An 11,587-nucleotide genomic window follows, 5' to 3' on the forward strand; every position below is an offset into this window, starting at 1 on the left:
CAAAAGGAGGAACCGCAAAGATTAACTACTACAAAATGAAAGTGTCCTAGACTTTCAGCTGCTCCTCGGATCAGAGCAGCAGGACCTGGGGAATCTCCTTTGCTCAGCCTCTCACGCACATGGTCTTTTCCTACCCCATTTTCTTCCCACCCTCCAACACCTGTATACTCCCCCACCTCACGACTTGTACTTCTATTCACTTTTATTCAGTTTCAGCTGCCTTGCTGCTCCAGCTTATGCATGGGCCGACACATCCCGTCAACAGCACAGCCTTGCCGTTCCGCCATCTATCCTCCTCAAGCCCCCAACATTTCTTGGCTCAGTTTCTCAAGTTCACCTTTTCACACCAAAATGCTCATTTTCACACTGGTCTAATCAGCTCCAGCACTGGGAGGAGGAGGAGGAGGAGGAGGAAAGAAAGAGTTGTGTGGTGATATGGTTTATGACTGTCCCTTTAACAATGGTGGTAGAGGGAACATTTTTTCTCCCTGGGACGGTTTTGGTCAGGAGGCCCCGCACAGCAAAAGCCACCACTGTCCCCCATAAGGTTCTGCCCTGCTCACACACTTTGTAGGGCACACACTTTGTTCACACACTTTGTTCTTGATTCAACTTCAAGAGGGAGGCAGGGAGGTAAGAAGCAATCCCAGAGCCGGCCAGAGAGGCAAAGGCAACTTAGGCTGGTGCATCACAGACCTGCCAAGGCACAGCCCCAGAACCCACCTCCAGGCTGGTACTCACAAGGGGTTGAGCAGCCAAGGAAAGCACACCTCAGACTCATGTGTGGGGTTACGGCATGGCTCTGCCACTTCCTGGCTCTGGGATCTTGCCAAAGTCAAAACATTTTGAGTCTTGTTTTCCTCATCTCTAAAACGACACAATTTAGGGGTGCCTGGCTGGCTCAGTCAGGGGGAGTGTGCAACTCTTGATCTCAGGGTTGTGAGTTCAAGTTCCACATTGGGTGTAGAGATTACTTACAAATAAAATCTTGAAAAAATAAAATAAGGCAATTTTTTAAAAATGTGACTTCATATAGTAATTGTAAAGAGCAAAAAATTAAATGGAAAATAAGGTTCAAAATCCTTTCATCAATTGAGAGCTATATAATTGCTGGTTTAATTTATTTGCCGTTTCGTGTTCTAGCTTGCTGAAAGTCCTTGTTAACTAAGTAAATGGTCAACTCTTCATCAACAGGAATAGAAATCAGCCACAAAGTCACCAACATGACTTGGATTCTACTCTCTGGCCAAAAAATTATTTTCTTCCATAGAGTAGTTTTAAGGGTCCGAGTACGTCCAATCTTAAAATGTAAGCTAGGGACTTTAACTGAAAAAATAAGGCTTTGCTGGTAAGTATCCAATTAAAAGCAGGGGGTAGTAAACAAAAGCGTATCAAATTTTTCTACCTTTATTTATAAAGAACACAACTCCTCCTGACGCAGACACAAACACTCACATGTCCCAAGGAGGACCTCATGAAAAACAACGACGACAACAGAACTGGAGGACATCGGGGCCTTAGTTAACACCAGTCTGTGTGTCCGACTCGGGGATCACTGGGAATGTGTCCTCAAATGTGACCTCTCACCTCAATGAAAGGAAGAGAGACCTTCATCTGGAGGGCAGGCCCACCCACCAGGCAAACAGCTGCAGGCTCAATCTTCAGCATCATCAAACTGTCCCGTTTCGAAGACCATCTTGGAATAATGGGGTATCAGCGGAGGTGGATGGTGCCAACTGGGGTCATAGACCATGTCCCCTTGCGGGGCACAGCACACCCAAGGTTTGACCTCTTGAGAAACGCAACCCTGGATGTCATCAGCATCTGCAAGCAGTTTAAAGAAAAAAAAAAATTAAAGGTAGGAGGGGAGGGGAGACAGACATTTGCAGTTCAAAAGCACACACACAGAGCCCTCCTTGGATTGCGGTCTGAGGACCCCCCTGGGTGGTGCTTCTCAGAGCAGAGCCCTTAGCAGTGCAGAGGCTGTAAATGCAGAAGACAGCACTTCTCTCTGCAGCTGCTAGATTCACACAGATATTTTAAGAGTCAACTGCAAAATTTGCATTTTTTTTCCAGTATGAAGAGAAGCTGTCACAGACCTTTCAGCCCTGTACCAGGTATCAGGCTAAGCTCAGAGACTGGGTCCGTCTTTCAAACTGCCTGCCTGTGGGGTAATACAGTAGGAGGCTCTCCGAACCTTGGTCTAGGACCCTAGAAACGCCATACCTACCATACGGATTCCCTTGATCTGCCTTCAACTCCAAGTCCCAGTCCTCGTTAAAAAGATCAGCAGCCTGTTCCTTGGGTGGACGGTCAGACACGCCTTCTGACAGCTCCCAGGTATTCAGGTCCCCGTCAGAATCCTCATCATCCACAGCAAACCCTTCCTCTTCCGAGTGGGTGCCCTCACCGTGGGAAGGACTACCATTAGGGATGCTCTGTGCTCCACTGGCTAAGAAATCAACAGAAGAAAGGTCTGAGAAAACCACTAGCAACAATACAAGGCTACTCGTGTGCTTGGAAAATGTCTGGCAGACTTACTGAGAGGGCAAGAGTGAAACAAGGGTACAGACTTCCTTAGCCACCTGAACACTTAAAAAAAAATGTTCTGTTTACCTTTCTCGAACAAGGGTTGATCATTTTTTTTTAAGATTTTATTTATTTATTTGACAGACAGAGAGAGATCACAAGTAGACAGAGAGGCAGGCAGAGAGATGGGGTGAAACAGGCTCTCTGCTCAGCAGAGAGCCCGACGCAGGACTCGATCCCAAGACCCTGAGATCATGACCCAAGCCGAAGGCAGAGGCCTAACCCACTGAGCCACCCAGGCACCCTGATCATTTTTTCAATAAAACATTTTGCCTTAAATGAGGCAATTGCAAAGTCTTATAATTCACACAGGGAATCAAGCAAATCAAGTACAGTTTATGTGTTTTGGTAGTTTACAGGTAATTAAGGCAAAGGGCATGTGGACAAATGACAAGTTTTCACAATACAAACTTGAATTTGTACTCTTCTATTTCTCTGTTCATCCTCAGGGAGCACAGGGCAAAGGGACAGCAGGAGGAAAGCAGGCAGAAGGGTAGAACCCATCCAGTCACAAGAGACAGCCACGTCTCCTCATCCCAATACTGGGGAGGGCTGGAAGGTATAATTTCAAAAGGTCTCAAAATAATGGAAGAAAGTTTGGGGGAGGATAACGGACCTCCCAGCACATAGAGCTATGGTGATGGCAGGTCAGAGCTGGGAAAAGAATTAGCCTAAACACAGCTATGCTCCTAACACTGTAAAATAATGGCAGCTATAAGCAAAAAAACAATATTTCAGGGCATGGGTTTTGAAGCCAGACTACCCCAGTCTGAATGCCAGTTGTGCCAATTATTATTGTGTGACTGAGTGGAAATGGAATCCACCAAGCCCTCCAGAACTTAAAACACATGGGTGCCTGAGTGGCTCAAAGCCTCTGCCTTCAGCTCAGGTCATGATCCCAGGGTCCTGGGATCAAGCCCTGCATCAGGCTCTCTGCTCAGCAGGGAGCCTGCTTCCCTTCCTCTCTGCCTCTCTGCCTACTTGCGATCTCTGTCAAATAAATAAATAAAATCTTTAAAAAGAAAAAAAAAAAGAACTTAAAACACAGAACTAGCACACAGCCCAGCAGATATCCCAAAGAATTGAAAACAGGTATTTAAACAAGACTGATAAAAAATATTCTCAACAGCACGGTTTGCGACCACCAGAAGGTGGATACAACCCAAATAAATGCCCATCCACAGGATGAATAACCAAGCAAGATGTAGCGCATCCAGATGATAGAAAGATTCAGCCATAAAAAGGAATGTACTGATTCATGCTCCATGAATGAATCTTGGAAATATTATGCTGAGCAAAAGAAGCCAGACATAAAAGGCCACACGGTATATCATTCCACTGACATGCAACTCACATGCACCTGTCCAGGACTGGGAAATCCATGGAGACAGAAAGCTGATCATGGTCGCCAGCGGTTCAGGGGAAGGGGGTGTAGCTACTTATCAGGTACAGGGTTTCCTCGTGGGGTGCTGAAAATGTTCGGGAACTAAGCCATGCTGGTTACACAGTGTTGGGACTAAATGCCACTGAACTGTATGCTTTAAAATTGCTAAATGTACACCTTATATGTGTTTGACCACAATTTTAATTTTTTACTCTGTGCCTCAGTTTTCTCATCTGTAAATATGAAGACAAGACTGTTGTGAGAGTTGTTTATTTGAAAAAAAAAGGGCTAACTGGGACGCCTGGGTGGCTCAGTCAGTTAAGCCACTGCCTTTGGCTCAGGTCATGATCCCAGGGTCTTGGGATCAAGTCCCAGGTCCAGCTCCTTGCTCAGCGGGGAGCCTGCTTCTCTCTCCACCTCTGCCTGCCACTCTGCCTGCTTGTGTGTGTGCTTGAGTGCGCGTGCGTACTCTCTCTTCCTCTCTCTCTCTGACAAATAAATAAATAAAATCTTTAAAAAAAGAAAAAAAAGAAAAAAAGGGCTAACAGGAAAAGAAACACTTTGAATTGTACCTGGCCCTGACTCTACAAGTGTCAGCTGTTATGACCATACCTACATGCCGGCACAGTGCCTTTTCCGGACCAGCGCTAAGCAGCTGGAGTTCCTGTGATGATGGTAATTTTCTCTCATCTGTGCTCCAACAGGCTAGCTAGCAAGAGCCATGTGGGACTTCTGAGCACTTGAAATGTGGCTAAAGTGAATAGGGAACTGAGGTTTTCATTGTGTTTAATTATAATTCGCTTAGATTTAAAGAGTACCAGTAGCTGGTGGCTATTACAGCTCTAGATCCTCCCACCCAACCTCAGAACCAGCCTCTCAAGTTAAGCATTATTATCCCCATTTTAAAGAGGAAGAAAGGATAAATGACTTATCTAAGGCCTCAAAACTCAAGCCCAGGACTCTGAGCTGGAGCTCAAAGTGAAAATAATGTTGCCTGGCTCCAAAGCCCACGCTGCCCTAAGCGGCCTTTCTCAGAAGGGAAGGGTTTGAACACAAGGTCATGACCTCCTTAATGGAAGCTCCAGTGGGGCTACCAAAGAGGGGCACCGTGGAAACACTGGGCAGAAAACAACCCCGCAGCAAAGAGAACTGGCTGGGAAGAGGAGGCCAACAAGATGTAGCGATGGTCCCTCTCTTCCTCACTCCCTTGGTCTGTCCCCACATCCAACCCCACCCCACCCTCACCATCTCCACCGGCTACTTGCCTAGCCGATCCATGGCCTTCTCGGCCTCTCGCTCCTGTCCGGAATGGTCGGCGAGGGCAAAGCTGGCCTGCAAGAAGGAGAGACGGTTACCCAGGACTTGGATTTGTGTGGAGTGTCCCCGGGATTAAGCTACCACCTCGCACCCTCACCTCTGTGAGGATGGGGGATGCTCTGCAACCCCCATTTCTGCTTTGCCCTATGAGCGGCGGCAAGGCCTGAGGGGGAAGGGCATTGCTCCCTCCTATTCCTGCGGACACCACCCCAGTGACACTCGGCCCCCAGCGACACTCGGGGCCCTGCGGCGACCTCCTACAGGGGCCGCTCTATCCGGTTTAGAGTTTGCCAACCTCCTCTTTGGGCCCTCTCGTCAGGGGTCCGAAGCCCAGGCCCTCAGGCCCCCTCCTGTGCCTTCGGAGACCACAGCCGTGGCTGTGGGCAGCGCCACCTCCTCAGAAGTTGGAACTTCAGCTCTGCGAAGCCTCCCCTCTGAGCCTGTAAATTGTAATCATTCCAACCTCATTCCTTTGTTCCCTAAGCCCTCGGCTGGTAGCCGTTTCCTGCAGTTGCTACATGCACCATGTTCATTTTTACCTTTTCAGTGACTTCACTTTCTAGCAAATTCTGTCTCCTGATACATGGGGGCAAGACAGCTGTAATTCCTTAGTGATGATGAAGGGAAGTCTTCTTTCCCTACTGCCAACCATCTGCTTCTCTGCTCCCATCACCTGAAATCCCATCACCTCCAAGATCGCTTTGTAAATAGAATAAGAAATGTTCACAGCCTGCGTATTAAAGATCTGGTTGCAATCCCGGCTCTGCCATTCGTTCAGAGTGTGACCTCCGAGAGATAACCTCAACCACCATGCCTGGGATTCCTTCTCCAGAAATGGGGGATAAATGTTCTGACCTTGCAGGGGGCTCATGATGAGAAAACACTTATGACAACACCTGGCACCCTGCAGGAATGGAATACTGGTTGAGTTTAAACCCACCTTCTTTGCTTCTACCTCTAAAGTGCACTTGGCACGTGCCCCAATTAGCTCATGACCTAGTCCTCCCTTAATGAATAAATTCTACCTCCTGTAGTCAGTGACAACCCTTGCTCACGGCTACAGGTCAGCTGGCGGCATCTCTCATGTGCACCACTGCGGTTGGTCCTTGCCCTCCCCACTCACCCACCCTGCCCAGCCTTAACAGTATCAACCACCACTCTGCTCAAAAATCTTCAACAGTCCTCCACGTGGGCACATAAAATTGGCCATGGCATTCACACCAACCCATCATCGCCCCTCAACCTGTTGAGCATAGTCCTCTCCCCTGTGCCACCCAAGCTCCCACCCATTTGCTCTGTCCTTCATCTCCCCGACTCTGCAGGCGCCACCAACCTGTCCCCTTGGAGAGGAAGCCCGTATCCTTCCTGCTACATCCTGATGGAATCACTATCATCCTATGCGCACCCCAAAGTAATTTTTGTATAAGTCTATCACTGCATTTTTCTTATCTTACTCGGGTTTAGTACCATCTCTGATGCTTAAACAAGCATTCCCGTCCTCTCTCCCATTAACAGCCGCGTCTATCGTGGCGCGGCACGACACTAGGCGCCGGGTTAACAGCACTCAGCAGAGGGTTCCTACCCTCACGGAGCTCACCATCCAGCAGGACTGACTGTAAACAGGGACAGGTGATGACAGTAATAACGGTCTTTTGAAACAGCAGGAGCTGTCTGGCGCGCAAATGAAAACAAGTTTCTGGAACCCCTGCGTCAAGCCGGGCCTTGGGTTTCAGTAAACAGAAAAGGAGAGCGCGCCTCAGACGTCATGTGGTGCTCAGGGTGAGCCGTACATCCCCACCCGTGGTCCCAGGTCCAGCGGGGACAGCGCGCTGCTCGTCGCCCTCACCTGGCCCCGGTCCAGGCCCCCGGCAGCGGCCCCCAGCTCTCGGCCATCAGCATCACCTCCCATTCAGCGAGTACGCAGAGGCGCCCCCGCGAGGGCCGGCCCGCCCCCCGCCCCCTGCCCCCTCCCACGCCCTCGGACGCCGCAGCCCGGCAGTTTCCAGCGCCAGCGCGCGCCCAAACGGCGTTCCCCCGGCCCCGCGGCCCCCGCCCCGCCTTGCCTCGCCTCGCCTCGCCTAGCCCCGCCTCGCCCCGCCCCGCCAGACCCGCAAGCCCGCAACTTCCTGCCCCGCGCCGCTGCCGGCGGCCGCGCTCACCCCCGGGCGGGGGGGCGACTCCCGCGCGCTCGGCACTGGCGGACCCCGGAGCGGCTCGGCGGGACCCGGCGCCCGGGCTCCGACGACCTGACGGTCCATGCCTGGCGGCCCGCGGCACAGCGCCCTGGACGCTGCTCGGCCACGTGACGCGCCCGCCTGGCTGCCAGCCCGAGGATACGCCGCGGAGGGGCCAATCAGCCGGGGGTGCTGCGGCCGAGGGGGGCGGGACCCAGGTCACGAGGAAGCCAGGGGCGGGGCGGCGCGGGAGAGGCGGGGCGCGCGCGACAGCCTCAGCGTCCTACCTACGGGTCCCGGGATCGGATTTTCGTCGCTCCGGCCGGTGCCCATGCCAGCTGACGGCTAGCTGGGTCTGCGGTGCCGGTTGGGATCCCTGCCCCACCACGCTGGGTGTGCTTCAGCCTCCGAACCTCGAATTCCTGTTAGGTCATTCAATCACCCAAGTCTACCTGCTAAGTCTACGAAGCTCAAGTTCTCAAAAGTTTGCATTTGAGCTCCAATCACAGTTCACTCTCCATCACAGGTGTTTGTAGAACTCAGGCCGGAATGGGACCATAACCCACTCACAAATGGATGTGCCCGGGGATTCTCCACCCTAAATTATGATAGTTCTTATAAAGGTAATGGATTAGAAACCAGGACAGATGATGAAAACAATGTGCACACACCATATGACAGTCCCCATAACCCTGAACATTCTGTGCTGTCACAGTAGCCTGTTCTGGGCTCCTGGGTTTTTTTGTTTGTTTTGTTTTTAAAGCTCAAAGCCTGACCCTCTACGGCCAGAGGGCAGCAGCAGATGGGCAGGGCCTGATTTGGGGACAAACCCAAAGTCACCCTTCCCTGTCTTCCCCCAGACTGCCTAAACTTCCATAACAAACCTGCTCAGGGTGTGATAATCATTTTAACAATGAAGTAGCAGAAAAGTTAGAAACAGGGATTCCTGCTCAGGAGGACAATCTTTTGGGACATTAGAGAGGTTATTCCTTCATCTCCCTCAAAAAATGTCACCCAGGGTCTGCCTGGGTGGCTCAGAGGGTTAAGCCTCTGCCTTCAGCTCAGGTCCTGATCTCAAGGTTCTGGGATCTAGTCCCACATCAGGCTCTCTGCTAGGCAGGGAGCCTGCTTCCTCCTCTCTCTCTCTCTCTCTCTCTCTCTCTGCTTGTGATCTGTCAAATAAATAAAATCTTTTTAAAAAAAAAATGTCACCCATAAGACATTTGAAAACATTAGTGTAAAGGGGGAATGGGCAGAACAGGTGAAGGTCAGTGGGAGACCCAGGCTTACAGTCATGGAATGAATAAGTTACGGAGACAGAAGGTACAGTATAGGAAATATAGTCAGTGATATTGTAGTGGACTTGTATGATGACAGATGGGAGCTACACTTGGGGTGAGCGCAGCTAACATATGGAGTTGTTGAATGGGCTGTGTTGTACACCTGAAACTTATGTTCACATTGTGTCAACTACACTCAAATTTATAATTTTAAATAAAAATGTTTCCTGCTACAAAAAAATTTAGCTTAACAGTTGATATACAGCACTTTTTTTTTCTCTGTGTAGACTTTTCTGCAGAGAAAAGAATATGACCAACTAATGTGTGCTCTGTTCTGACCTATGAGTCAAGTTTCCCCAAGTTTAACTGGACCAAGGTCGACACTCTCCACTAGAACCTTAAGTGGTGGAAATAAAAGCTCTATTAATTGAAGTGTCCAGTATGATAAACATGTGGCTGTTGAGAACTTGTAGCATAGTCAATGTAAATGAGAAAATATATAATTTCAATAGATTTAAATTGCCACACATGACTAGAAGCTACCATACCTAACAGTGAGGCTCTGGGTGCACCAGCTAGATGTATCTTCACAACCTGCAATGCTGAGCCCTACGTACAGGGTTGTGATAACCCCATGGTGACCCACCTTCATAGCGTTGCTTTAAGGAGCCATCCACCAGGGGGCGCCTGGGTGGCTGAGCAGGTTATAGCTAATTTTGGCTCAGGCCATGATCTCAGGATCCTGACATGGAGCCCAACAGGCCCTGTGCTCAGCACGGCATCTGCCAGAAGTCTCCCCCTCTCCCCACACATTCTCTCTCTAATAAATAAATCTTTAAAAAAAGGGGGGGGTGCCTGGGTGGCTCAGTCGTTAGGGGTCGCCTTCAGCTTGGGTGGTGATCCTGGGGTCCTGGGATGGAGGCCGGTGACAGGCTCCCTGCTCAGCAGGAAGCCTGCTTCTCCCTCTCCCACTCCCCTTACTTGTGTTCCCTCTCTGGTTCTCTGTCAATAAATAAAATCTTTAAAAAAAAAAAAAAAAAAGGAGCCAACTCACCTCTTATAAACAACATGTATCTCCTTCCTCAAATAAAAATGCCATGTAAGGATTTAAAATGGAAATGTGAAAGAGGAAATTTTTCTTATTTTATAACGAGTGCTAAGCAAACAACATTTAGAGTACAAAAGCTCCAAGTAAAAACGTCCTAAAACAAGGGGCCTGGGGAGCTCAGTGGGTTAAGCCTCTGCCTTCGCTCAGGTCATGATCCCAGGGTCCTGGGATCGAGCCTCGCATCAGGCTCTCTGCTCAGCGGGGAGCCTGCTTCCCCTGTTCTCTGCCTGCCTCTCTGCCTGCTTGTGATCTCTCTCTCTGTCAAATAAAATCTTTTTTAAAAATGTCCTAAAACAGACTCTAATATAGGAATTTATTATGTAATAAAAGTAGTACCACAGGGGTGCCTGGGTGGTCCATTTAGTTAAGCATCTGATTTAACTGCTGCATGCCTTCAGCTCAGGTCATGATCTCAGGGTCGTGAAATTGAGCCCCATGACAGGTACCCCACTCAACGGGAGGATTCTGCTTGAGATTCTCTCCCTCTGCACCTCCCACTCATAAGCTCCCTCTCTAAAAATTATAAAATCTTTTTTAAAAGGTGGGGGGGGCACACCTGGGTGGCTCAGTCGATTGGGCATCTGCCTTTGGCTCAGGTCATGATCCCAGGGTCCCAGCATTAAGCCGCACACTGGAGTCCCCACTAGGCAGGTAGTCTGCTTTTGCTTCTCCCTCTGCCCCTCTCCCTGCTCATGTGCACTTTCTCTCAAATAAATTGAATCTTAACAAAAAAAAAAAAAAAAGTACCACATGGGGCACCTGGGTGGCTCAGTGGGTTAAGCCTCTGCCTTCGGCTCGGGTCGTGATCTCAGGGTCCTGGGATCGAGCCCCACGTCGGGCTCTCTGCTCAGCGGGGAGCCTGCTTCCCCTTCTCTCTCTGCCTGCCTCTCTGCCTAATTGTGATCTCTATCAAATAAATAAATAAAATCTTTAAAAAAAAAAAAAGTACCACAAATCAATAGAGAGAAAAATGACTGGCCACAGTGTTGCAGAAAATTTAGTTAACTCCTTGGGGGGAAAAATGAGTTGTCTTCAGCAAGAGGAAGAGTTTTCAATAAAAGAAATCATACACACACCAAACTATCCTCTAGGAATCAAAACCACCACAAAAAAACAAACAAACAAAAAAAAAAAACCTGGGGCTAATTATTTGCAATAAAGGAGAGACAAACTAAGAAGTAGTATTTTAAAAATTCTTTCAAATTAGTAAGAAAAAAGTTTGTCAACATAAAAAAACAAGAGAATCAGGAAAAGCACATTAACTTCATTAATATAAAAAAATGCACATTAAAACAATGACATATCACTTTTCACCTATTCAAATGGTAAAAATTTAAAATATAATACCCATTGCAGGTAAAGGTTTGACATTTTCCTACACTGTTTCAAAGTATTCTCCTACATTGCAGATTGGCAAGAATACATGTCAATATTCTTTAAAATACTTATACCCTTTAATTGAGTATTCTACCATCATCCGTCAATCTTCTAAAGAAATGACCAGGGATGTGACAAAGATTTATAAGAATTTTCATCAACAGCATTTATAAGAAAAAAATTAGGAATGACAAGGTCCAAACACAAAAGATTAGTAAAATAAGTCATGGCTCATCTATACAATATAATGTTAAAAAGTCATTAAATGTTTTTAAGGCTATTTAACAACATGGAAAAATAACATAAGTGAAACAATGCTAAGTAAAAATACACTGAATGCTTCTACCAGTGACATCAA

General features: G+C 48.3%; 1 protein-coding gene across 3 annotated transcripts; it reads right to left on the reverse strand.

Annotated features, from left to right (window-relative positions):
* Positions 1–1,391: 1,391 nt before the first annotated feature.
* LOC111151506 (coordinator of PRMT5 and differentiation stimulator) lies at positions 1,392–7,654 on the reverse strand. 3 transcript variants are annotated; one of them, XM_022509534.1, is made up of 4 exons: positions 7,450–7,654; positions 5,239–5,305; positions 2,231–2,452; positions 1,392–1,824 (listed from the first exon to the last, which is right to left on the reverse strand). In XM_022509534.1, exons 1-4 carry the CDS (start codon positions 7,546–7,548, stop codon positions 1,655–1,657), a joined length of 558 nt encoding a protein of 185 aa, XP_022365242.1. In that variant the 5' UTR covers positions 7,549–7,654; the 3' UTR covers positions 1,392–1,654. The 3 variants fall into 3 exon arrangements, with proteins under 3 accessions (XP_022365242.1, XP_022365243.1, XP_022365244.1); XM_022509535.1 differs by having other exon boundaries at positions 2,231–2,448; positions 5,235–5,305; positions 7,450–7,577; XM_022509536.1 differs by lacking the exon at positions 7,450–7,654 and adding an exon at positions 7,137–7,210 and having other exon boundaries at positions 2,231–2,448; positions 5,235–5,305.
* Between the last annotated feature and the right edge of the window lie 3,933 nt (positions 7,655–11,587).

The sequence above is a fragment of the Enhydra lutris genome, unplaced genomic scaffold (genome assembly GCF_002288905.1).
Source record: "Enhydra lutris kenyoni isolate GAN:26980312 unplaced genomic scaffold, ASM228890v2 scaffoldscaffold26, whole genome shotgun sequence".
Lineage (NCBI taxonomy): Eukaryota > Metazoa > Chordata > Mammalia > Carnivora > Mustelidae > Enhydra > Enhydra lutris.

Coding starts and splice junctions, on each gene's coding strand:
- LOC111151506 (XM_022509534.1), bottom strand. CDS start 7,548: ATGGACCGTCAGGTCGTCGGAGCCCGGGCGCCGGGTCCCGCCGAGCCG. Junction 2,453..5,238: donor GAAGGCCATGGATCGGCTAG/GCAAGTAGCCGG, acceptor TTGATTTCTTAG/CCAGTGGAGCACAGAGCATC. Junction 1,825..2,230: donor AGATCAAGGGAATCCGTATG/GTAGGTATGGCG, acceptor AACTGCTTGCAG/ATGCTGATGACATCCAGGGT.